A 27,428-nucleotide genomic window follows, 5' to 3' on the forward strand; every position below is an offset into this window, starting at 1 on the left:
CGAATCCTGAGTGCCGTAGCAGCAAACTTAGAACATAAATTGACGAACACAACATATCTTCATCTTCCAGGCCCCTAGAGTCATCCAACTGATTCAAATAAGATTAAATTAATCTCCAAGTCTCGCTCATCATACTCCAAAAAATGGTTGTTAGCCGATTTACTCACATGTCTCGCTTCATCTTCGGAATCGATGGTTACGTCGTCATCATTATCACCCTCCAGGTGTGCGTCTTCATCAATTAAATTCCCCAAATCATCCATATCCTGGTCTGGCAATCCATTGTCAGCCTCGTCCAGGACATTCATGTCAAGGATATCCATCTCCTGCATGTTCTCATGTTCATCCTGAAGAGTAAAATGTTTTGTTAGACCTTTATAACATCACAGTCTGATAGGGACATTTGCTGAAAACCGGGGTGGGTAATGGACTTACATGACCGTCATGGGAGTCATCTTCCAAATTGCTGTCCTCTTGTTCCTCATACCCAAGTGCATCTGAGGAACAAATTCAGACTGTTAAGAGTCACAATTCTAATTGATATTTTGAAATTTAAAATGACCTTAATCACAAAATTATGGAAATGCATAGTAATTCATGATGTTAACAGCTGTCACGCTGAGAATTTAGTGACACGACAGGGCTTTCATTTAGTCGATGGCAGTGTTATAAAGTTCTTCGTGTGGACACCGTTATTTAGTCTACTCAAAGTCAGGAGCGTAGGAACAGCTTTTGGGAAAAGAGGTTTGTAAATATTATGGGGGTTATTCCCTTGTGATTGTACTTATTTCAGAAAAAGCGAGGATACATTTTCCAAAATGGACATAACCTGCTTTTATTGTGTGGATTAAAGACGTTCTGCTTTTCCTTTGCAGTCTTTTACCGGCGTTCGGTATGAATGGCAAGCCCCGAAATACCCACAACTAGGGTTGTTCCGATCATGTTTTTTTGCTCCCGATCCGATCCCGATTGTTTTAGTTTGAGTATCTGCCGATCCCGATATTTCCCGATCCGATTGCTTTTTTTGCTCCCAATTCCAAGCATTCCCAATAATTTTTCCCGATCATATAACATTTTGGCAATGCATTAAGAAAAAATTGAATAAAACTCGGACCAATATATACATTCAACATACAGTATATAAGTACTGTATTTGTTTATTATGACAATAAATCCTCAAGATGGCATTTACATTATTAACATTCTTTCTGTGAGAGGGATCCACGGCTAGAAAGACTTGTAATTCTTAAAGGATCAATGTGACTTTGGATATTATGACTAAATACTGCCATCTAGTGTATTTGTTGAGCTTTCAGTAAATGATACTGTAGCCATTTAACTTTTGCCCCAATGCAGTCATACATAGTACTTAGAGGTGTCACGAAACACGTTTTTTCCGTGAACGGATTGGATCACTATTCATGGTTCGGGACACGAGTGGTCTGCAGATTGGTGACAAAGGCTGCTAGTGCTAAACAACTGCTCATCGCCACGTTATTTAAGCAGCTCTTTGAGCCAAAATCTGCCCAGGTTTAAGAAATTACAGAAGCGATTACAATTGGGGTATTTATTGCTGCATATTTGAGGTCATATTGGGTTGTGCAAAACAAAGTTTAGACATATGATGAATGTGATTGAGCCACGCTATCATTTCCCGTCGCGCAACCACTTCAGTGAGAAAATCGTGCTGCGTCTTTATGAAAATTGGAAAAAAAAAAAAAAAAAAAAAAAAAAAAAAAAAGAATGAATGAACTATCTCATATGCCTTATGTTGCGCTCCCAGCAGATAATGGAAAGACGCTATCTTGCTGTGCCTGGTACTTCAGTGGTTCGTGAAAAAGTTTTCTACAACAGAGGACATAGTAAAGCCTGAGTTATGCTCCCGCGTTGCGGTGACGACGCAGCGACTACGGCGTCATTCGATGTTTCTCCGGCCAGGTGACGCGTTGCTGTGTAATTCACCGCCAAGCCACTAGAGGGGTGTGCGGTTATGTTTGTACGGTTTTGGGGCATGCTTGTTGACTTCCTCTCGTCTAGTTTAACGGAGACAAAAATAAATAAACAATGCAAGATGGAACGCTTGAATGTGGATCTTCAGCTCATCAACATCATACTAATGTTGAGGCGCAGGCGACACAGAAGACTGTTTCGAGGCAGTCTGTCCAACTTTTGATGCCGCATAGAGTTCTAGCCTCGGGTGGAAACCAGCTGGCTGTAGCGGTTAGCTTCAAAATGGCATCAAGCACTGCGTCCAGCATTTTGTCCGAGGTCTGCAAAGCCCTCCAGCCCGATTTGCTTGCCGTGTCCTACAACCAGCCAGTGGGAAGCCATAGCAGATTTCTGGCGTATATGTAACTTCCCAAACTGCGTTGGAAGCCTTGATGTTAACGTTGTCATAAAAGCTCTGAGGCACTCTCAATCAGTGATGATGTATCGTGTGTGAACTATGTTGTTGAAAATTAAATATCAAAACAACTCTTGACACCAAACCTGTGCTTTATTCTTCATATACTTGAAGTGTGGCCCTTAAATAAGTCACAGATTCACAGCAAACATATGTACACAATAAATGTTGAAGTGCACCAACCAAAAATACGACAGTGATAAAAAGCTGGCAGTTTTTGGCCGACTGGGTCACCGCTTCGTGTGGCCACTTGATTCCGAACACACACATACTTGTCTCGTGGTTCTTCCATTTGTTTTTATTCAATCGCTGGCTGACCTCCAGCCCCGTATTTCCAGCAATCTCCTCCCACGAATTGCTTGCCATTTGGCAATCTTCATAATGTCTTGACGAGACATTGTAGAAGTTGTCTTACTTGCTCTTCGTTGATACTCTCGTCGGCTTGGTCCAATTTTGTGTGTAGAAAAATAATGTTTGATAACGCCTGTGATTTCGCACTGAACCGGAAACAAGTCTGAGCAGACCAATCATAGTCCATTTCCACCACGTCATACGTGTTGACGCGACGCGAAGTCAGAAAAAAAGGAAGGAGCCACAGAGGCTACGCCGTAGGGTCGTAAATCGGGTCTTCCTTGATGGCGCAGGTCTGACGCGGAAGCATAACTCTGCCTTAACTGCAAACAGGTCAACATTCTCCTCGATGTGGACAACCTTATCTTTTTAACAAAGAATTTGCCATTATAAGCTTGGGTATTCTTTGTTTGCCCTCTTTTTTTCTGATGTGGATCTATTTTGCACTTGTGTTCTCCATAGTTAAAAAAATGTGCCAAAGATGTGCCTTCAATTGCACTGTAAGTTTTTTGTTATTCACAGTCCATGTTTGTAACATGGAGTTAAGCGTTATTCTGCATTTGTGATCATTTAAAAGACCATCTTGGACATTTTGTGTTGAAAATTTTGTCCCAACAATAAATAAATAAGGTCCAAGATATATTTAGTGGTTTATTTATTTTAATGTGTCATGAAAAGTGATCCGAACCGTCAGTTTTCTCAACTGTGACATCTAGAGCTGTCCCGACTAGTCGACATAGTCGACGTCATCGATGACGTAAATCCGTCGACGAGCAAAACATCCCGTCGACAGTTAATGAAGGGTTAAAAAAATATATGCGTGGAAAGTTCAGAATGTGGGACGCTCTGCATGCAAGCGGGGAAAGCGGCACAAAGACAAAAAAGCGCACCAGAGTGTCCAAAACATTGACTTATTTCAAAGAAACAAAGGAGGGTACACTGTTTTGTCCTGTCTCTTCAATGCCAAGCTTGGCTGCACGTCGGCCGAGAATGAACACCTAAAGCGCCGTCAACCAGTTTGTAAGTCCATCTAACTAACTAACGACATGTTTTATTGAAGTTGCTAAGCCTGTCACGATATGCAATGAGTCCAATTATCGCACGGCAAATAAAAATGAGGCCGGTAATTTTCACGGCTGCCTTTTATCGCTGCGCACGTGCGTGCGTGCATACATTGGTGCGTGCGTGCTGATGGCTCCAGTTCCTTTCTCTTATCAACACGCTGTAGAATTAAAGTTCAGACATACAAAATAAGAAAACACATCCATATCAAACACGTTAGCACTGCTACACTGAGGTGAATGGGGGAAAAAGGCAACTTACTTTAGCCTGCTATAAAACATTGGCAGTTGTCTCGTGAAAGCAAACTTGCGGTTAAAAGGTGACACTTCAAACAAGAATAATGGCTGGTTAACAACATTTGCAAACGAAAAAATGACCCCCAAAAAATCTATTACTGACACTACTTGCAATTACAAAAAGTGCTTTTTTGCTGAGTGTAAAGCTGAAGTTAGCGGTTTAGCGAACGTACTTCCGGTAAACATTTCAAAATAAAAGCATGTCATGTTCTTCATATAAATAGCGATTTCTGGAGTTAATCCCACATACTTCAAAATTCAGATTCTACACTAAAAATACCTTTAAAATGACACTCTTTATGAAAAATCTGATTGGCAATGAATAATTATAATTATCATAATACTATTATATATAGTACTTTTAGATTTACATATTAATGCGAGGTGTTTTCTTAAGAATTGTTTTGAATCATGTTGGACAGGAAGTCAGTGTTCTGAATCTGTTTACATGCCATTCTTTTGCACTAGTTAATTCTATCAGCATTTGAACTCGTTTATTTTTTGATTTATTATTGTTATTTACGTGTTTATTTGTACTTAAATAAATAATTTACGTGTTCCAATATGTTTTTTGAATTGATAAGCGTCAACAAAAAATTTCATTGCTACATTAGTAAAAAAAAAAAATTTTTTTTTAATTTTAATTATAAGATTAGTCGACTAATCGTAAAAATAGTCGGCTGACTAATCGGGAGAAAATTAGTCGTTTGGGACAGCCCTAGTGACATCCCTAATAGTAGTGGTGCAACAATATCTCGATATGGTGATACATCGTGATAATTTGTATCCCGATAGAATACACTGAGCAACAGTCTTTTCCATTTTTTGATGCATAATTTTGATTGATTTGATTGTATACAATTTTTGGCTGCAGATTTAAAATCAGTTTTTTTTTATATTCTTATGGTATTTTAAAGAGATTCTTCATATATCTTCACCCAACAGCAGTTGAACTTTTGAGGCCTTTGCAAAGATATAAATATTCTGAATCCTTTTCAACATTTGGTTGTCGTAGTTGATTTTCACTTATTGGAGCACTTGGCCAGCAGTGTTGTACAACACATGCCACATTTTCACTGTTGTTGATCTCCGGTGTCTGCAGTTGTTTATAGCATAGCATGAATGCTATTATTTTGCCTAGTGTTATATTTTTGGACTATTTTAAATGCAAGCTATATAACTACTTTGGTAAATATATTGCTTTGAAATCATATTTAACTGCACTTAACTCATTTGCCCCCAAAAACGTATGAATACGTTCAATTTTTAATTGCTTCAGTGTCCCAAAATGCGTTTTTTTTTTTTTTTTGACAAGAGGCATCTCTAGGTTCTGTTGCACCTAAACTGCAATCCACAATGCTCAAACTCATTTTAAAGCAATAAAACTGGCCACTGGAGGTCAGTAGCGCATTTGATAAGAACTAATCTCAGGCCAAGAAAGGAAGAGAAGAACAATAGTCAGGAAACGGAAGTTGGAGGGATCTTGTGAAGACGCGTGAGAATTTGAGAAAAATGTGGAGAATGAGCGGGGGAAAAAGGCAAACGACATTGGAGGAGTGTTTTGAAAGAAAACTAAATCATCGTCAAAGAAGGATTCCAAAAAATTATCTTGATGAGACAGACGGTGACGTCGACAACAGTGTTAGGTTCCACACGCGTTCTGTGGAGCTCACGTTGCGTTAGTCCTTAGCCCGAGGTTGAAACCAACGATAAGGATGAGGAAGATGATGAAAAAAGTGAGACAGATTTTGATCCGGACTCATCAGATTAGCCACGGGAGCAGCAGAGAGCCTTCCCCGTTGTTATGTGCACAAATAGTTCAACAATTTAGTTATGTTTAAATAAATTGTTACTTTGCGATCAAAAGCTCGATTTGTCTTGTTGTATCTTATTTTGTAAAAGGAAAACATTATTCAGATGTTTGGGATGTAACCAAAGCAAAAAAATAGCTGTGTTAAAGTCAAAGTCACGTTTGAAATGTATGCTTTCACAAAAAGCTCAATTTCTCAGTTTTTTCATCAGAAATTGGAAAATTGCTCAAACTAGGCTATTTTCTAATGCTGATTTCTAAAGAATGGAAAAAAGATATGAACTAACTTTTTTTCTGTTGAAAGAAGAGAGTAGTCTTTCTTTTGGTGGGTTCCATGCATAGCAATAGAACAGAATTTTCTTTGGGCCTTGCAAAATCAGTCAAAATCCAGTAAAACGGCTGGGAGCGAAGGGCCTTGCCCTCGTGAAAATGGCTGGGAGTAAATGAGCTAAGTTTAAATATTGAATTGAGGGGAAGAAAGAAAAAAAATTGAGTTTTCAGGGAAAACAACTACCCTCAAATTTGGATTCGGCACCCCCAAATTTCATAAGAGCAAGTGTTTTCATCAACAAAACAACACTTTTTTTTACCTAGTTTCCTACCTATAAATCAGCATTAAAAAATCTGATTAAATTGACCGTGCACATTCCGAAGCCTTTGTGACATGGTTTATCTTCTATTTTACTTATTTATAGAGCAGGGCGGTAAACCGAAAATTTACCGTCACCGAAATTCTTCACGAGGACCGACGTAATTTTGAGCATGTTGGTAAATTCGGTAAATTTAATAGAACAAGACAATATAGTCTTTTCATCCCGCTTTGACGCTGTGTTGTTCGGCTATGTTCATTCCCCTTTAAGAAAGCAGACAGTGTGCTTACGTATGGAGTCACGTGGTTTTCAGGAAGCCAAACAAACAGAAGCCCGGTAGGCTAACGCTAGCAGCTAAACGGGATGGAGTCGGGCTCAAGTTAGCTTCGCCAAACTTTCACCCGACATTTAGTAAACTCTTGGCGGGTTCCAGACGGACTTTCACCCGCTGTCCTCCCTGGTTCTCACGATATCAGGAGAGGGTGCTTTCAGTGCTTTGTTCTGGTAGCCAAGCCTCAGGCTAACGCTAACGGCTAACAGCGGCTACAAATGAACGTGAAAGAGTCGGATAGCGGCTCTAACCTTGTCGAAACGGCTGAAATTAATGAGTGGACTGGGAACGGACTTAAAGTAGCAATCATCATGTCGCGTTATTTGGCATCTCTGTGTGATTTCTCTGAAAGGTTTCATGATGGCAAAGCACTCAATATAAAGTACGATCCAATAGTGAAGCCTATATGTAATACGACAGTTTAATGGCCACAGCTATTTTTCTGTATGTGTTTGCTTTATTCTGCCATAATAAAACCTTTAATGTTTCATTGGCATCAGAGCAATACAGCTTTAATCTGGTTGTGTCTGTGTAGGGGGGTGCATGTATTAAAAAATGTTTCGGGGAAAAAAATAAACCTGAAACCTTGACGTAAACACTTGTTTTGAATAATTATTTCACAGCAGCCATTACCAATAAGTTGTCTGAAGTGTACTGTTAAAGCTGCAAGTCATTTGGGTTAGAATAACATGTTTGCACAGTTGTCATGTTGATTTTTATAATGTACATTTTTCAAGTCATACAAGCTGTTATAAATTTTCACACTAGAATTCTTATTGTTTACAAGATTTTTTTTAAATACTTAATGTTTAGACTGAATTTGCTATTTTTAAATTGGAAGCTAGTTAAATAAATTTAATGAGAAACGGTTAATTTGTATTCCATGCATTGATTCAAATTATATAACAGTCCCCTTGGCGAATTTATCGTCATTTATCGTTTTCGAGGTAAATCTGCTCAATTTATCGTGATACGTACTTAAGGCCATATTGCCCAGCCCTACTTATTTATATGATAAAAAATGATAAATTATATTATCCTTCACAGGAAAGTCCTCTTTTTTCCCCCCCAATTTTATTTCACTTTACAAAATAATGTTGATTTGAACGGGGAAAAAACTCAAATATGGCAGCTGCCCCAAAAAGTCTTGCTTGCTAACCTTTCACTGAACGTCTCGGCGTCGACTTCTTCGGCCCAGACTCCGATGAAAGAACAACTGCGTCAGGGTTTCCGCCCTCATCCTCGATAGCCTGTGCAATTAAAAACAAAAAGAACACACAAACATGCTGCAAATTAGAAACGCGTCCACAACTACAAAGGAAGGCCTTTTGACACCAGGCTAGCTACATGCTTTATTCTCATGCTAGCACGATGGCGTCAATTAGCCCCTTAGCTAAACGTATTTTTATCACGTGATGTTATTTGGTGCTGTTGCCAAGATTTAAATGCAAAACGCGTTATTTCGTCTATAATGAATTGCAGGCAGGGTTCATTTGGATTCGGTGTAACAAAAATACCTTTTTCAGACGCTCCGACAGCAGGCTCTTGACGCCGGTGGTATCTAGGTTTCGTTTCTTCAACTCGGCCTTCAAATCAATAACTCGCAGCTCGGACAGTTTACGAACCTCGACGCCTTCTGGAATATCACTCTCAGTAGATGGATCAGCCATCGTTACGATCCGTAAATTCTAAGCGATAAAAAAAAATGTAGCAACGCGCGTTTTCACAGCACTTCGGTGGCGTCCACAAGGTGCTCAAAATGGAGTCCCTTTGGCCAGTTTTTCAGGAGCTGCTGCAGCCTGCAAGTCGTGTCGTCATTAGATCGCATGCGCAGTAAAGAAGCAGAGGGATAGTTTGGAAAACTGAACCAAGCCCCGGCATGACAGACTTGACAGTAGACATTGAATTTCATACTTGTCAATCCGAGGCCGTTGCCAATTTTACAAATAGCAACGTATGCCCTTTCAAATTGGTGACTAATCTTGCGTTTTATATAGCGTGCAATATGAAACAAAAATTAAACTAAAATTTTAAAATAATATGAATTTATTGGTAATATTGTCACATATAACCTGGTGCAATCAAAGAACAATATCTTCAGCTACATCATGATTACAAAAATTTAACAGTGAATTTTGTTACTATTACTTACTGTTTTGTATTATTATATTATTATTATTATATATTATATTCTATATATATATAATAGTAATATGATATATTATTAATATATTAATATATATAATATTAATAATTAGGGTTGTTCCGATCATGTTTTTTTTGCTCCCGATCCGATCCCGATCGTTTTAGTTTGAGTATCTGCCGATCCCGATATTTCCCGATCCCGATTGCTTTTTTTTTGCTCCCGATTCAATTCCAATCATTCCCGATAATTTTTCCCGTTCATATACATTTTGGCAATGCATTAAGAAATAAATGAATAAAACTCGGACGAATATATACATTCAACATACAGTATTTGTTTATTATGACAATAAATCCTCAAGATGGCAATTACATTATTAACTTTCTTTCTGTGAGAGGGATCCACGGATAGAAAGACTTGTAATTCTTAAAGGATAAATGTGACTTTGTATATTGTGACTAAATATTGCCATCTAGTGTATTTGTTGAGCTTTCAGTAAATTTTACTGTAGCCATTTAACTGTTGTGCCCAAATGCATGATGGGAAGTGCACCCATGACTGTGCGTAGTGGTACCAATTGATATATCTTCTCTGCGTTAGGAAATAACATAGGGTGTTAGGAAAAAGATTAATTACCACCTTTCGTCCCCACATTGCTTCCCACGAAATTTGTAGTCGTAGGGAGAGGGATTGTAAGGTTTATCCAATAAAAACAGCTCCATAGGCTGCCAAAATTCACTCCACTCATTTTACGCTGCCTTTTAGCTCTATATATAGGTAAAACGGCGCCATTACAGATTGAACGCGACAATGCGTGAGTGGGTCGTGCAGCGCATGCGTTAATTGCGTTAAATATTTTAACGCGATAAATTGAAAAAAAAAAAAAAAAATTACCACCGTTAACGGGATAAATTTGATAACACTACCTTAAGCCGCAACGATCATGCATCTGGTGTATTTGGGCCCTTACCCTTTTCACTTGCTGAATGTGCCTGTCCCTTTTTTTCCCCCTCAAACGCACGTTTGATCGGCTGATGACTAGAACCCCCCCACATTCACACAATCCCAACAAAAATACTTGTCTACATGCCGCCTCCTCCGCCCCTTTTGAAGAGGAGGGATATTAGTTTTCATATATTTATATTATTATATATATATTTTCAGATATCAGGTTTTTTTTCGGCCAGCAGCAGCAGCCACTGTAAGTAATGTAAAAAGACGTCCATGTTGTGGAGGTACGGAACACACCACTAATTTTGCTACTGAAAGTCCGACCTGCATCAGAGTTAGCATAGTATTAAACTGTGTGAACTTGCAAACCTGTAAAACTTCAGTCGAAAGCTGCTTAGAGAGGTCTTCCTGTACGTTTTCTACTGTTAACGTTAATTCAACTGCATTTTGTGCACTTATTCCTTAATTAAAATTTATTTATTTTCTACATCATTAAAAATATATATTTTTATTAGCAGCCTTAGCACATTTTTAACCCCCCCAATAAAAAAATCAAAAACACAACCACTGTTAATTTCCCTTACATGACGCAAGCATTTTGAAAAATTAAAATAATTTTAACTTTTTTCACTTTACGTATGAACCAACTATTTCTGAGAAATTTACCCAATCTGTCTCATTAATATCCCGTCCCCAGCAAAAAGTGGACATGCAGGTTATGCTGCTATCGCGTCCCTACCGATGTTGAGACCAAACCTACGCCCTTGCTTGAAGGTAGTTCATTGGTGTGTCCAATTATAAATTAACAAGGTCAATTGATAAAATTAACTTACCGATGCAATCTTTGAGTCAGGGAACATTTCTTTTGCTAGTTCTGAGAAGTGATCAGCAATAGGCAAATTGTGTTCGGCAACACATTGGCAGAATAAACTCTCCGCTTTCGTCACTTTTCATTCTGCAGACTGCATCTTTATGACCAGTGTTGTTAATCTTACTTTAATTAATTAATTAGTTACAATGTAATTCTCCCAAAATGTAAATGAGTTAGTAACTCAGTTACCTGAATGTAAGAGTAATTCGTTACTTGGCAAAGTAACTGGTGTTACCTTTCATGTTTTTTTTTCATCATTTTTTCATGAAAAAAAACAAAAAATTATTGTGACCTTTGCTAAGTTTGGAAGTCATTTAATGTCTTGAATGAACCGTTAAAATAGTTAAAATTGCTCCCGTTTTAGCATTAGTTCCCTTCTGTCTACTTTCGACATGTGAAAGTTTAAAACTGTTTCATCATTTAAAGATAGATTCAAGTCAAGTTTTTGCCGATTTAGGAGTATTTAGATAAAAAGTTACTAAGGTTCGCTTGGAAGGTTCACTACAACAGAGCCTAACTGAGAAGTCTACTGCTTTAAGATGGCGGCTGTTTACTGACGCCGCCGAGTCTGTCATTTCGTATCTAGTTCTATATGCATGTGATATCTAGTTTAGCATCAAGTGGGCGTAGATTGTAGGCTGTCGGCTACAGTCAGGAAATATTGGAGCCACCTAGCCTAGCATCGCATTTGCAACAGCATCACAACACTCTTCCCTCCTTCCAACTCCTGCTCTTCTCTCTCCGTGTCTCTGACTTTTCTCGCGTCATTCTACCAACGCAGTAACACATAGTAACGCACATTGTCTCGTTGCTGAAACGGTGACAAAATCCGAACGGAGAACAAAAACGTAACGCACAAAAAACATACAGATTTTGAACGTACGGCGTACACATGAAAAAATCAGTGCTCACTTGTACAAATTACGCCGACACCTTACAACTTGACAGGTATGGAATTTACAACAGCGCACAGTATTTCTGTCAAAACACATTTTATTATCATATAAAAGCAATACAAATAATTTTAAATAAAATATTTTAAATGAAGAACCAATTTTGGGGGGGAAAAAAACTTCTTTTCACGGTACACTAACAAGTAAAAAAAAAGAAAACGCAACAAATGTAAAATAATAATTATAAGTCATGGTAAATGGGGGAAAAAAATCTAAATAAATTTAAATTTCAAACAGAATAAAGACAAATTCAAATATGTGTTCCCAATGTGTATTTTGCTCTAGCAATTTATTTTTTGTTCGTTATGTTTGATAAATCTCTTGTGACATAGGTTAACTTTTTAGGAGCTATTGATGGCAATCGAGAGCCAATCTATTTTATCTGGGAGGGGCTGGAAGCAGTCGAAAAATTTCTGAATTGTGTCTTGCCTATGTTCATTTGATTTAAAGCACTTTGTATTAACTTGTGCTATACAAATAATTTCCCTTACCTGGCCTAAAGATGTGTATTGTTGGGATGAAGGTTTTCCTAAATAAAATCAAAACAACAGCCTAGGTCCTTTTGTGCTTTCTGTAGTTACCGTATGTTCATTTTAAGCAAAATTATCAGCCATTAAAACAGTGACATTTAAGCAGCCTCAAAACCGAGCAATTTCCAAAACTAGTGTATTTATACTACTTTATATCGTACTATAAAAGTTCTCATAAAAAGCCTGAGACAAGATATTTAAATTTGCGTACTCAAAAACTGCCTTGTAAGGAGAAAGATATATTTTGGTCAGAAAACAAGCACAATTTTCCTTGTTTTGGAAAATTTTATCTTGGCTGGATTTGAGTATTTACCGACGCCGGCTCTACGCAGGAGCTAGAGGGGGCCATGCCCCCTAAAATCAAAATTTTCAAAGTTGAGAAAGCACATTTTAATCTACTCACAAAATCAATACATTACAAGTTAACTGATTAATTTGTAGTAGTGGGGAAAAAACTGCTGAAAAGGGGACAAGAAAACTATATCCTATCAGTTCTCTCTCATCTCTCTTTGCCTCCACTGTGTGGCCAGCGCACGCGCACAGTAAAGCGCGCACGGCCCCCAGTAAACATCCAATCACTGAAATATGTAAATGTGCCTAGACGTCGCCAGAAAATGTGGTGTCAGGTTTCAGCGCAGCCACGAAGCGGGAAAACTTTGAAGAAGCAGCTGGGTTTTTGTCAGTCACAACAAGCACAGAAATAAGTCCATGTTCACGTCACGTGACAGACTGAAGTGAAGACAATTGATGATCTTGGCCCATGAGAAGTCCATAACAACTTGGACATGGATGAATTTGTGAGTTTTTGCAAAAGGAAGTAGGAGACAGTTGTCAAATGGAGTGCTGTGGAAATTTTGAACTGTTTGGTTGCTAAAAATTTTTTAAAAAGCCACACACACAAAAAAAAAAGCTCTGTTCTATATCGGTTGTGTTATATAAATTAGTTTGAGAAGTATTTTTTTCATTATTATTCATAAGACTACCTTTCAGTTCTCAGGTTACACTTTATTTGGGAATTAGGTCATCCTGTTAAGATACGTTTTTGTTTTTTTAATCTGGACGAAGGATATTTATTTTATTGTTCAGTTTCCTCCCTTAAGGGATTGCCACCTTATTTTGGTCAGGGGGGGTTGCGTGCCTCAGTGACCTTAAGAACTATACCTGAAGGAGCTTAGTCCTCAGGTAGGACACCCAAATTGGACAGGTATGAAGGTAGAGGCCTGACTAAGTGCAATCCACGTCTCTAAGTTGGGGTAGGACACAGCTAACAACCCAATGGCGTACCGCACGCAGGCTATTTTTAGAGCGTGACGTCGCATCGTAAAGCGGAAATAAAGCCGAAGTGGGACATTATAGACCCGCCCTCGCATAGACCCAACGTAAAAAGTGCTACTTTTCGCCGGTAATCTTTCAAAAACGAACATGCCGATCACACATTGCTTTTTTGGAACTTGTAGAAACGACTCTAGACATTACGACACATGAAGGATGTTTTCTTCATACGTTTCCAGAAACCAAAAACTCGGGAGGAAAAAAGGTGAAGACCGAATCAACTTGTGCGGACTTTAACACCAGCTCGGCGAATCCATTCACGTTTCATATAAAGTAAACATTATGTTGGGTTGGCATGGTCTTTCAGAGGACAAAGAGGGAAGCCATTTTTATATTTTTAACTTATCTTTTTAGCGTAACTTTGTGCCGTACTGCTTCTGTCTGACAATGAATGACCTGAAAAGAATTACAATGGTATCTGACTGCCACTGTTACCGTTTGTTATATATATATAAAAAAAACAACTTTAGTAAGGGGGAAGAGCAAATAAATTATAGGATTAAGATGTGTTATCAATGAAAAAATTAAAAGTGTTCGTTGGCTGTCACTGAGTAGCATTTGCAATCGCTACACAAAGCTAACTAAATTACCCCCAAGAACGGTACGAGACGTAGGACGACCAGAGGATATAAAAGAAAGACAGGGCTGATGGTAAAGGATAGCTTGTTGAAACCGGAGAATGTCATTGTCAGTCGCGTCGATAAAAAAAAGCTAAAGCTATGCTTGGTTCGGCTCGTTTTTTTCGTCTTTTTCAGCCTTCGACACTAAAGCCATCTCTTTAACTGAACATTTTTATGTTCTTCCACATCTATGCCAGTCAATTTGGCACCAGGCACATCATTTTCGGAGAGAATTGGTAGGTTTAGCGCTGTAAACATTACCTTCGTACACGATTTCCATTCATTTCCTATTAGGGACAAATGGTTTCTTGTCCTAGCTTAGCAACAGTAGCTAATGCCATGAATATTAATGAGCGGAAGTGACGTGTTGCTTGCGGTACGCCATTCAATGAAGAGAACGTTGTTACTATAAGCACTGGGGGGCTCGTACATTTGAAGTGTACATATGATGCCCCCTACACATTTCTGACTGCCCCCTAGTGCATGCCTGCATTCCTGGTATTTACAGTATATTTTTATGTGTGTGTGTTTTACTACTCATTTACACTGTAAAAGAAAATTATTATAGTAATGTCTATGTGAGGCATCATATTAAAAAAAAACTTGACACTTTCGTCCATTTCTGTCAAGGCTTTGAAAAAACAGTACCAGTAATTTGTCGCGTCCTTACAGTCGTCAGCATTAGTTGCGGGTGTGATTAGTAACTACACGTTGGAGGCTAATGGCGCAAAGTCCTCGGAGGAGACCTCAGAAATAGTACATGATTCCAGGTTGAGAGATGGCGAGGCTGAGCTTTGTCGTTGTTGGTGGAGGTTCAGTTTGGAAACCAGCGGTTTGCCGACAGTAACCACTTGCCTTTCCTCAACTTCCTCCTCCATGTTGGCGTAAATGTAACGGAGACAGACGGCGAACGTGAGCTCCTTCTGTAAGACATGACATATGTGAACCTATTCAAAGTATTCATTAGGCTACTGGAGTTGATTTTAATAACAAGAGTGCACCTTGAGTCTCTGCAGACTGCAAATACGAGTGTACCGACTAGGGAGTTCAGGCGAAGGAAGCTGTTCTTTGATTAACAATAAACTTCCAGCTTCAAGCAGAGATTCCTGATTGCTTTTCTTCAGGTCAATATCCACATCCTGTCATTAGAAAACAACATGCATGGACAATTCAGTGTATTTCCGCATATTATCGTGCAAAATCTCTACTTTCAATTAGGGCTGGCACAAACAACTATTTTGAAAGTCTTTTTTTTTTTTTAATTTCCATTTTCAAGCTAATCGGCTCATACATGAATCACGATATCCACAGTTATATTACTGTGGCTTTCACTATTCACTGTGATAAACTCAAACACATGCTGCGTTCTAACGCCGGATTTAGGTGGAAATAGGACAAAGGTTTTACTTTCTAGACTAGACTGTTTTACATTCATATCTACAGAAATTCTGCGATTTATTTGCAAGAACTTAAAAAAGTTCTTTGTTCCATCACAGCCACCATGTTGGATTAAACTATACTGTAACTTTGGCTTGAAATATTTACGTAAAATGAACAATAACTGCCCGTTTTTGCTTTTAACCAAGAATCTAGGCTGTTTTACGTTCATATCTATAGAAATTCTGCGATTTAAGCATTTATTTCCAAGAATTTTCGACTTAAAAAGCTCTTTGTTTTGTGACGGCGCCATGTTTGATTTTGTATCTCTACACAATAGCGGAATTTAACCTAAATAAGTTGTGATTGGAAATAGAAGAATGCAAATTTTGCTCTTGTTGAGTAAAATTAAGACAATTCTGCATGCTTTCCTCAAGTATTAAGTTTCTGATGTGAAAATTGAGTGATTGATTAGCCGTTGAAAACTTGCACTAAATTAAAATAAAATTAAGTTGCTATTTTGGGCAAAAACTTATATGTTAAATATTGCTATTGATTCTGAAAATATAGGTGATTATCTCTGCATTTAGTGATTTTTGTGCATCTAGCGTTATTTGAGGATTTTATAGTAAGTCTTGTTATGCTTGCATAAAAAACAGTTAATCTGGATTTTATTAGGGAATGACTTTGAATTTTTTCATGTCGCTGCTCATGGAGACTCATATATGGCTAAGGGAGGTGTCTGTTTTGGTTTTAGGTCGCTAGCGGCTTTGGTTTTGAAAATATTTGAACCGTAAGTTTTTGAAAACAGGCCCTCTACGCCCCGAGCCCCGTGTCCTGTCAACTAATAGTGAAGTCTATGCATCTCATTAGCCCAGAGACATAATGATAACCGCATCTGAAGAGCACACATGCCTTCTACTGGCTAACTCGGAACCAACAGACAACATTAATTACGCAATAACAATCACCCTGAGACAAAAAAAGGATCTGAGCAGTTATTCGTAAAAACAGGGATCTGAGCAGTTATTTGTATACATCCCTAGAATAGACCAACCAGATTTCGCTCTGAGCCATCCAAAAATAACATAGGAGTAGCAATTTTAGTTAGTGTCCTCACCAAGAACGAAAACAAAGCTAGTGAGATCTTGAGCCCTCCCTATGTGTGGTCTAAATAAACTATGCACTGGGAAAAGTTGGACAGTGAATACTGAAACCGGGGGCAACAGAAATGAGAGAATTCATTCTTTCTTTAGTCATTTTTTTCACTCTAAAAAGAAATAAAAAGAATATTTACTGTTTGCCTTTAAAACTTAGATTAAAAAAAAAAAAACTAACACAATAGTTTTTCGATTGGAAAAAAAAAAAAAATTCAAAACTAAAAAATAGATATTTACATTATAATTACCACTCACCATCAGGGAGTGTCCCACAATACGAACCCTCAAAACTCAGCTCAAGCAGTGGTTGAAATTAAACCAGTCCTGCAATCACTGACTTTTAAGTTCTTGGTAACCTATTTTACAGTACTGTTTTATAGTAATCTTTTGTTCCTTTTTGTCTTTTTGTGTCTTTGTGTTACCTGCCTAGGGACTGTGGATTCAAATTAGCATTTATTTGTAACAAAACCGGGCATTTTACATATTTAAGATGTTCATCAATGGGCACTGTCCCGATTAAATAAATATTTATAAGGCGCAAAAGGAGGATTTGCATGATTCTGATGTCAACAATGTCTGCACATGATTAATCGACTATCAAAATAGTTTGATAATCAATCAGTTGTCAATACCCATTGCCCGCCCTTGACAACGACAGCCGTCCAATTCATTTAAATTGGTAGGACTGGGTGTGAATGCTCATGTTTCAATGCCATCGACTGTATTAGATATCCAATCCAATTCGAGCCAGCCTCTCCCAGTCAAAATGAATTGGACATCCAGCGCTGACAATGGCGTCCAATGAGCTAATCGTGGCAACCCTACTCTTGATTTGAAATAAAATACGTTTTTGGGGAAAAAAAAAAGAAAACACGGTGTGATCATACCTCAGGAAAGTCAGCGAGCTGAGCAGAGCATGAAGAAATTTCTCCGGGCTTGTCCAGTATACGCGTGTATATGACCATGATGTTGGAGAATTCGGCAGCAAATCTACACAGCAGATTAGGATTTTTTTTTTTCTTATTTGAGAAAACAACTGGTTATCTTTTGCTTTAATACAAACCCAAGCTGGACTTTAACACCACAGTCAAAATGGACGAAAAGGCTCTTTGGCAGGACTGTAAATACATATTTGCTCATTTCAAAAGCTTTGCTTTGGTAAGATTGTACTGTTTTGTTCGACTTTAAATACCATGAGCAACAGCCCATTGTAGGTTACGAGCCGAATACGCTGCTGTGCAGTCTGACATCTGAATACGATCAGTGAGGGAACGCCGCTCGGACAGATTACTGCGGAGCTCCAGAGCCTGCCTCCCACGAGTGATTTCAAATCGACCCATGTCTGGTAAGAGCAGGAAGAAAGACAGAGTCTGACATTATGGGATGGCCTATGGGCATATGTGGAGAGCAGAAGTGACACAATTTGGAGTGGAAACAACCTCAAAATACAGGCAAAAACCTAATTGGAGAATTCAGCAAGCTTTACTAGATTATATTTCACTACTATAGTTTAAATGAATTGGACGTCTATTGCTGTCACTGGCAAGCAATGAATAAAAGTGCTATGAGATTAAAAACAAACACATACAAAAATAAACTTTAGCATGTTATTGGGGACCTAACCCAGATTGTATTACTGTTTGTATCCGTTTTAATATAATTAATGCAGGTTTTATTCATTTATAATTTCATTTATTCATTTGAAAACAAAAAATAATGAATAAAAAAACAATTTATTGTAATTATAATTGAGACCTGGCATCTACATATCATTGGCAAAAAATAAAAATAAAGAGCTAGTGATGTAACACAATTCATTTGCTTTTGCCAAGTGAAAACCATTTGTACAGAACGGCTTGTTTTAAACAAGCACATGAATAGGGCTGCAGCTATTGAATATTTTAGTAATCGAGTAATCGACTGAAAATTCTATCGATTAATCGAGTAATCGGATAAAACATTTTTTTTAGGTAAAGAGCAAATATAAATATACATGAGAAAAAAAGACATTTAATCCAATATTGAACCATTTTCAGTCAATCAGTGTCTTTATTTTCGATGTACATTGTTGAAAACAGCCAACAATTGCATCTCAGATGTGATTAGAAAAAAAAAAATCACTGCTTTCACTGAAAAAACTTCTAGATCTTATAAAAAAAAAAAAATCTTAACCTAAAAATGTAATTACGCTTGATAACACACATCACTTGAAAGCTACGTGTTTTTCCCACGTGTTTCAATTGAATTTCCATTTGTGTCAAGCTATTTTTAAGTTCTAGTTAAGTTTTAAGTTAGTTTAAACTGTAAGTACTGATAGGATTTTGAGTTTTTGCAGTGTTCAAAATAAATGTATGATACCTGCTGTATTGGAGCACATTAGGGACCAGTGCTACTTGGTGTTTCATGACTACTGAGCTAAAACTGACAGTTAGCATTATTATGTTTTAATTTTACACCCTCATCACTCTACAGCGCTGTGTTTTTACAGATTAAATAAAGCCTGTATGTAAGCCACGTTAGCCACGCATCGACAGTGGTCATAATCAATAGAAAACTAGCCCTCCGAAGGGCTAACGTTACGTGAGCGAGTGACAGTGACGTTATATTTATTAGCGCTGAAAAGTCTACTGCTTGAAGATGGCGGCTGTTTACTAACGCTGCCCAGACGCGGCCGAGTCTGTCATTTCGCATAGTCCTGAATGCTTGCGACATCTATGAGACGCATCGGACACTACCTGCTACCACACTAGCATCATGCGGGCGTAGTTTTGAGCAACGTCGGCGTAGTTTGTAGCGGCTGTCGGCTGTAGTTAAGTTTTTTTTTTTTTTTTTAAATAGCTTCTTCCTCTACGCACGTGACGTCAGCACGTTGTCCCGCATTAAAAGTAGTCCGGACAAAACGTGATGCTTAGAGCTGGCAAAATTAAACGATTCCTCGAGGTGAATAAAATTACTCGGATCAGTTTTTAAACTCGAGTTTCTCGAGTATTCATTTCTGCTCTACACATGAAGAAACAAAGCCATTATTTTCATTTGTTTTTTTCTTTTTACAGTTCTTTGTTTTCTTGATTCCAATGATTATTTCCTGTTGCTTTATTGTTGTTCTTTCCTTCTTCGCATTCTCATGAAAAAAACTGGCTGGTGATCCTAGTGAGAACATGTGGCAGAGAAAATAGATACAATTTTACGTGCCTTCTGCCACCCTGTCCAGCATTACGGTGACCTTTTCATCCTCGCGAACCCGCCGCTTGAGGAAGCTTATGAAAATGCCGTTGGAAACATTTTCTCTCTTCACTTCGTAAGCCTCGGCATCGACACACCTAAGAAATGAAAAAAAAAGTTACTTATAAATTGTTCGACATTGATATGGATATTTCTGCTTTAACTTACGTGGCATATCCAAACACAATATTTGCAGTCACCTTCAACAAACCAGGTTGGACGACGACATCATCGTTTGGGTTTCTGAGGGAATAAAAGAAAAATTCAAATACATACGTAAAAGGCAGGCAACATTTAACATGACACCTTTTCCGGCACATGTCCAACAGGAGTACGTTGAGTCCAGTCTCCTTCTCCTGCATTCTAGTTAGTATGTTCTGGACGCAAAAGCAGTGCTCCGATGTATACGAGGCCGGCGCGTCAGTGGGCACCATGAAACTGTTGCCGTAGTTCTCGTATCCGTGACCGGCAAAGTAGAGCAAGCCTTTGCAAGAAGACAAAGATGCACGTTTGAAACTGAGCATTCTTTAATGCTAAAAAATGCTGAAAACGAACCGTAAACTCCTTTGCCAAGAAGCAGCAGAAACTCCGTGATGGCACTGTGCATCTCGTGCCAGTTGAGGTCCAGCAGAGAGACCACCTTGAAGTCCATTTGCCTCAGAATGTTGCTCAATTCGTGGACGTCCGCCATGGGAGCGCAGAGCTGAGTGTGGTAGCGGTAGTTCATGTTGCCGATAAGGAGTGCTACCTTGTCTGTGGCTTGAGAGGAAAAAAATGGATGTGAATGTTGATATATTTCTGCTGAAACAGTTCAATCTGACTGCTCAGATTTTGTCCAACAACTTTTAGCATATGGCGGAAAACACTCAGGTGACTTGAAGTTCGCTCTGAGACCCCCAATTTGGCCAAATTTCAAAATTGTCCTATATGTATGTAAGATACATAATTGGCAAGCTTAAAATCTCAATTTTCTGGCGGAAGAAAAATTTTGAACGGGAGGGCATTTAAAAAAAAAAAAAAAAGTTTTTTAAACAGCGAAACCCTAACTGGAGGTGAGAGCACGCAAGAGCAGAATTAAAGACGCCATGACTTTAACGAGATATTATTGCATACTTACCTTGTTTCGATCCAAAAACTCCATGTAGCATGTATCGCTATGTGTCACACAGACACAGCTGTGAATGGCCACAGCTGGATTTTTGGGGGATTTTATGGGTGAAACATGGTAGTATAACAACGGTCGCGATGCAGAAATCGCAGACATCAAGGAGTGTTCGAGATTTTCTTTTTCATATATTCACCCTTTTAAATGTTTTTTTTTTCCCCTCCAATTTTTCTTTGTTTGGCTCGATTATCATCTAACGTATCAGAGAAAATGCGACAGTGACAAAAAAATTACAATTAAGCGATAGTTATGAGGTAGATATCCGGGACTTTTTTACAGACGCCATTTTTTTCATTGTGGTGTAATTTGTTTGTTTAAAATATGCGAATGAATAATTTTTTAAAGTTTTTTTTTTTTTTAATGAAATATTAGACATCAATTAATGATTCCAAGCTAAAAATGACGGACATTTTGAATAATAAATATAATTAATTACCTTCGTTTTATTGCTGGTTGAAACAAAAACGGTTGCGCGATGTCTGTAAACGGGGGTTTCCAGGGTAAAACGGACAAATTAAAAATATTTTGGGGGCTTAATGCGCCATGAATCTGCTATGGCAGCATATAGACATTTTGCTCTATCAAACACAACAGTTGTTTTGGCATAAAATACAGCAGTTTCTTTTAAAGAGGAGTGCAAGAGTAGAAACTGCTTTTTCAGTCTTGTCTGTGTTTTCCGCCAAATATATTTCCAAACTATAATCAAACCTTTTTTCATAATTTGGCAGGGCGAATGACTTGTGTTCACTTATATTGAATATGATAGTGATTTAAAGCGAGATCGAGAGTTTAGTAAACAACTTTTTTCATGTTTAGGGCTTCGTGTCTTTAGTTATTTGAATTAACTATTAATATGATACTCTAACAGACACCTTTTTAGCCTGTATCCCCGCATATTGCAACATGTTTTTTCCCGCTTCCTTGCGCATATTTAGAACAGTGCATTATATACTCAAATGCGACTTATAAAGTGGCGGATGCTGGTGTATCAATTAGGGGAAGCTCAAAGAGTGTCCGCCTGTGAGTGCTTTGTGACGGTGGAGGGGCTCAGTGGCACCCCCTGCTCGGTAGGGAAAGAAACTAGAGTGGCAGAAGTCAAGTCTCCAAACAATAGCAGCTACAATAGAAAAAAAATGCAGTGGTATCTCGACATATGATCGCTTCGACACACGATCTTTTCGACATCCGACGTAAAATTTGACTCGCCATTTGTTTCAACATCCGACTACGTGCTCGAAATATGACGATTCATGACAGCGCCGCAGTTCGTTTTCCCGCAAGACGGCACGGCAGATTTTCTTGTGAGAGAAATCAACGTGGGTTCTAAGGTCAGTGCAAGTGGTGGAAAAAGGAAAAAGTTGACGCTTACCATTGAAATGAAGATGGAATTGATAGTAAAATATGAGCGTGGTGTGCGCATCCGTTAACTGGCCCGACAGCACAACCGTAGAATGTTTACAATCGCAACGGTCCTCCTCCGACCTTAGTTCGCCAGTCTTTATAAGTTAAGGTGACAATTACCATTGTGGTATCATCGCTAAAGAAATCGCCAGCTTCTTCAAATTTTTAATCATTTATTTCGGAACTTGTGCAGCACAACAGGCCTACTGTCTGCCGCAGTTGATGCCAACAACAAAACATTAAAAGAGAAGGTAAAATCTCCACCGCACCCATCTCACTGTCATGTCATCCACGAGGTGCGTTCAGGTTATCATCATCATCATGGCTCTTGCGTTGGGGCTGGTTTCCCGTCCCATTGCGTAGAGCTGGCCAGGTGAGCTAAGCACCTCCAGTACAGGGTTCAGCTTACAGTACGTAAAACACATCCACCACATTAGAACTCAATTCATTACAGTATTACAGGAATTATTATCATTATTATTATACTGGACTATTATTCCAATTTTTATTGATAATTTTGCTATGTGTAATTGCCATTTGTAATAGTACCAGCAGTATTTATTAAGGATTTAGTGTAGGTTTTCGGGCTGTGGAACGAATCAATGGAATTATAATGTATTCTTGTGAGAAAATTTTGCTCGACATACGACCATTTTGACTTACAAACAAGGTCCTGGAACAAATTAACTTCATATGCTGAGGTACCACTGTACAAGAAATAAGCTCGAACAAAGGAAGTGTCATCAGGATGATTATGAAGGTCTCCGATTCAACTCAGTAAATAAAAATAAAAATTGAAAATACCTCCCGCAGATGTTAATAAAAGATCACTGTTTCAGCCTCAGACAGATCCTCCACTCATCATGAATAGAACCTGAGCGTTTCTCAGAGTGAGTTAGCCAATCCCTGCCCATTGCCCATAGACCCCCAGAGACACAGAGCTTCCGATGGGTGGGATAAACTCAGCCTTTAGCCAATGACTTGTCTAATTTCGCTGAAGTAGAACAATGTACTCTCAATTCCGGAGAAGCACAGCTTCTACACTGTTTAAAGGACTGTGAAGCTGCAGGAATGAATGAAAAGCAAGCCGCATTGTAACCAGTGATAAGAAGCTAATTTTGAGCAAAAGTTTGTTTTTAAAATTTAGTCAATAAAATGTACACACAACAGAATGAATTTCATCACTTATTTTTTGACATTTTGGGGGAAGCTGAGATTCCTTTGTAGTCTTAGAGCAATCGCCTCTGGATTTATAGTCCGAAAAATACCGTGATGAATTATATTACGTTATGTTTCAATTCAATTACAAAGGCTAAAAAACATGGACTTCATGTACGGCATGTAAGTACACAACACTTTTAATAAATTAACATTTCAAATAGGGGTGTGACAAAATATCGAAATGGTGATATATCGTGATACTTGGTATTCCAAAAGGTTATCGATATGCTCCTGCCAAGAATCGAGATATCGTTTTAAAAAGGTGTCGTTGTCTAAAAAAAATAAATAAAAATGAACCAACAAGTTGCTACCAAAATCTTCCACCATTATAGTGTCTCAGTTAACTAAGGCTGCATTGACGGTGCTCGACGCCCAATCCATTTAGACTGGGAACGTTCGTTCATTCGAAACCAGAGCATTCACAGTCATTCTGTCCGATTTTCAGGACATTTACAGGCCACTTGCTGTTCATTTTAGGGCATTTACAGGTGATTTTCTGTTAAGCTGGAGTCACTGCCTATTCGTTTGGGTAATTCCCAGGTGATTTCTTGTTCTGTAACTCAAAATAAACAGGAAGAGACCCATAAAATACCCCAAAATCAACAGGTAAATGACCTTAAATGGCCCAAAATTACCTCATTGGATGGCATTGGCTGCCACTACCGGCCATAGACATTCAATCCGTTTGAAGTGGGAGGGATGGCAGCGAATGAACGAATGCCACCCTCCCAGTTCAAATGGATTGTTCGTCTACTAGTGATAAACTCATTCCAATTTACAGCAGAAGCTTGTTTTTCTGTTTATTACTTGTTTGTAGAATATCCCAGAATGATTTCCTGACCAATCTATCGATAATCGTTGTATCGCCATATCGTCAGATCATCGTTATCGTGAGCTTTGTATCGCAAATCGTATCGTATCGTGAGGTACCAAGAGGTTCCCACTCCTAATTTCAAATTCCGTATATGAGCTGTCAAATGACCAGCTTGGTTGGTGTGCATGTTTGTTATTGAAGAACAAAGTCGCACCGCCTCCGTCCTAACAAATCGTGCTCTCAACAACTGTCCCAGCCTTACCGATTACTCAATTCATCAGCTTATTTTTTAAATTTCTTTGGAATTTCTTGTATTAATAGAAAAATACGGTCATTACCATAGAACTGCTTTGATAACGGTGATAGATTGGTCATTTGTGGATTTACTTCCGCGCTGATGATAGGACTGTCCACTTCCTCGGATTCTATAAACATAGAAAAAAGTATTTAAGCATTTTGGTCCGTAGGAGTAAGAAAGCGTATGCTGAGAAAACCCAAGCTAGCAAGGGCAGAACAAGGTAATTTAACATGTAGATGCTGAATTTCAAATAACCCTCAGCCAATACTGGGCCGGTGTTTATGAAAGAGATGCTGAAGCGGATTTGTTTGCTTTTCTTATAATGTTTACACTGTACATAAAGGAATATTATAAATGAACAAAGGAGAAGGATGACATGAACACATCTGCTGTTCCTGTCCCCATTATTAAAGGAATACCCAGGCCGCGGTCAACTGCCACCCAGGAGGGATCAGTGATGGAAGATGGGCCTAAATGTAAAAGGAAAACATGACGTTATATGCAAAGAAAACACATTCAGCACATATACAAGTAGTCCCCGGGTTATGAACGAGTTTCGTTTCTTTTATAACCCACATTTCCGCGTAATTTGGAATTAACCCTTTATGTACTCCAAGATACCCCCTGAACCTCAGAATAACTGTCCAAAAACATGTATTATACTTCATATACCGTAATGGCCCGAATATAAGACGGTGTTTTTTGCACTGAAATAAGACTGAAAAAGTGGGGTCGTCTTGTATTCGCGGTCTAGACGTTATACCCATTCACGACGCTAGATGGCGCCAAATATCATTGAAGCGATGTTCTGTCATGACCAGGGGTCGCGTTAACCGAATATTTTCCGTCGTTGCCCGATTTTTTAAAACGGTGACGGAAAAAACTGAAGTCCATCCGTCATTTTGACAGGTTGCAATTCACACCCCAGACCACAGGGTGGCGAGTGAGCATATTAATTAGCTATTGTCTCTCTTGATGCATGACGTCGTTGGCCTTACTCTGAAAAATGTCAAGGCAACTGAGTGTCCGAAGTTTCTTCAAAAAGCCCCAAAGCGACGATGGTGTTGATAAAAGAGGTGAAAAAACAGGGACTGCATAAGCGGACACACAATTCAAGTCCATGCGCACCAGGAGGAAGGTGTGAAACTACGGTTAGGCCACAGCAGGTGAACTGTTAATTTCATTGTTCCATATGCTACATATTGTAGGCTACCTTCCTACTGGGGCCGCAGTCAGCTGTTTTTGTCACTGCGGAGAAAAAGTTGCCTATTCATCTGCTTGATGTGTGATGGCACAGTGTGGATTCTCTGTTAAGCTTGTTCGGACAGAATATTAATTTAAAATGAATGAAAACTAAATACTATTGAATATGCTGAAGCGGTATGCAATGTTAAGAGTCTTGTTAGCCGAATTGCTGTGTCCAGCCGCTGTAGCTCTGCTGCTCTCTGTGAACTCTCTATTCAAGCCGGAACGCGCGCGGCTCTTAAGTGTCTCTGTCACGTGACTGTGTCGTAGCCGGTAACGCGCTCGGCCAAATGGACACACAAGTACGGAAGGTGAATTATGCCAAACAAAGGGTCACCACAATGTCATTATCATCATTTTAAAAATTTAAGTGACGGGTAAAAATAGATTATGACCGGATTTTTATGACCCTGTCAGTCAAAATGACAGACAACGAAAAAGTCTAGCACAACCTCTGGTCATGACAGATCTCAGCTACTGACAAGTTTAACCAGTTTGCATTATTTAATTGCAATGTTTTTCCTTATTCAGATTTGTTTCAAGACTACAGTTACAGGTAGACTTCATTTTGATGGTTAATGCAGGTATTGCAATTTTGTTGTTTTATCCCAATAGATTGGTTTATTTACATTTCAAAAACCAGAAGCCGTTCATTTAGGAATGTGATTGCACTTTAATTTACATATTTAAATGTTCAGATATTAAGATTTGAATGAGGCAAAATAACATGCTTTTTCTCTCTCAAATATATTCTTATAATCATTTGTTTCAGATGTACTGTAATTATTTTTTGTATAAAAATTATTTTGGTGCTCAAAAAGTATTTTTTCAAACTTGAGTCTTGAAAAAGAGGGGGTCGTCTTATAATCAGGGCCGTCTTATATTCGGGCCAATACGGTACTGTGAGGTATGTTGTGTTAAATGTAGGGCTGTCAAACGATTAAAAATTTTAATCGAGTTAATTACAGCTTAAAAATCAATTAATCGTAATTAATCGCAATTAATCGCAATTCAAACTATCTATAAAATATGCCATATTTTTCTGTAAATTATATATATGTTCTGTAAAATAATTTGTTGGAATGGAAAGATAAGACACAAGATGGATATATACATTTAACATACGGTACATAAGGACTGTAGTGGGCATTTCACTCTACTGTCATTTAAATCTGTCTATGCTGTCCTCACTCCGAAGCGTCTACTTTTTCCAAAGCTAGACAGCTAGTGAACGACGCCTTAATAATCAGACTTCTTCCTTTTTCATCTGATTTATTA

At 38.4% G+C, this 27,428-nt stretch overlaps 2 protein-coding genes across 6 annotated transcripts in view; both read right to left on the reverse strand.

Annotated features, from left to right (window-relative positions):
- Positions 1–8,655, reverse strand: part of safb (scaffold attachment factor B) — a 30,124-nt gene extending 21,469 nt beyond the window's left edge. Inside the window, exons 1-4 of the mRNA XM_057841543.1 lie at positions 8,362–8,655; positions 8,004–8,094; positions 436–497; positions 168–347 (exon numbers count right to left, since the gene is read on the reverse strand). Coding sequence (XP_057697526.1) covers positions 168–347; positions 436–497; positions 8,004–8,094; positions 8,362–8,514 — 486 coding nt within the window. The 5' untranslated portion in view covers positions 8,515–8,655. The remainder of the gene's footprint in view (positions 1–167; positions 348–435; positions 498–8,003; positions 8,095–8,361) is intronic.
- A 1,700-nt stretch (positions 8,656–10,355) lies between these two features.
- malt2 (MALT paracaspase 2) overlaps positions 10,356–27,428 on the reverse strand; it is a 28,449-nt gene continuing 11,376 nt past the window's right edge. For 4 of the 5 annotated variants that reach the window (XM_057842213.1, XM_057842215.1, XM_057842214.1 and 1 more), the window contains 11 exons: positions 25,325–25,375; positions 24,946–25,032; positions 20,562–20,765; positions 20,313–20,490; positions 20,175–20,249; positions 19,977–20,104; positions 17,977–18,126; positions 17,848–17,902; positions 17,672–17,774; positions 15,249–15,386; positions 10,357–15,170 (listed from right to left, as the gene is read on the reverse strand). In XM_057842213.1, the coding sequence (XP_057698196.1) occupies positions 14,952–15,170; positions 15,249–15,386; positions 17,672–17,774; positions 17,848–17,902; positions 17,977–18,126; positions 19,977–20,104; positions 20,175–20,249; positions 20,313–20,490; positions 20,562–20,765; positions 24,946–25,032; positions 25,325–25,375 (1,388 nt within the window). In that variant the 3' untranslated portion in view covers positions 10,357–14,951. Of the gene's footprint in view, positions 15,171–15,248; positions 15,387–17,671; positions 17,775–17,847; positions 17,903–17,976; positions 18,127–19,976; positions 20,105–20,174; positions 20,250–20,312; positions 20,491–20,561; positions 20,766–24,945; positions 25,033–25,324; positions 25,376–27,428 lie in introns of all 5 variants that reach the window. The other variant, XM_057842212.1, reaches the window with a different exon arrangement.

Source organism: Corythoichthys intestinalis, chromosome 7, assembly GCF_030265065.1.
Source record: "Corythoichthys intestinalis isolate RoL2023-P3 chromosome 7, ASM3026506v1, whole genome shotgun sequence".
NCBI lineage: Eukaryota > Metazoa > Chordata > Actinopteri > Syngnathiformes > Syngnathidae > Corythoichthys > Corythoichthys intestinalis.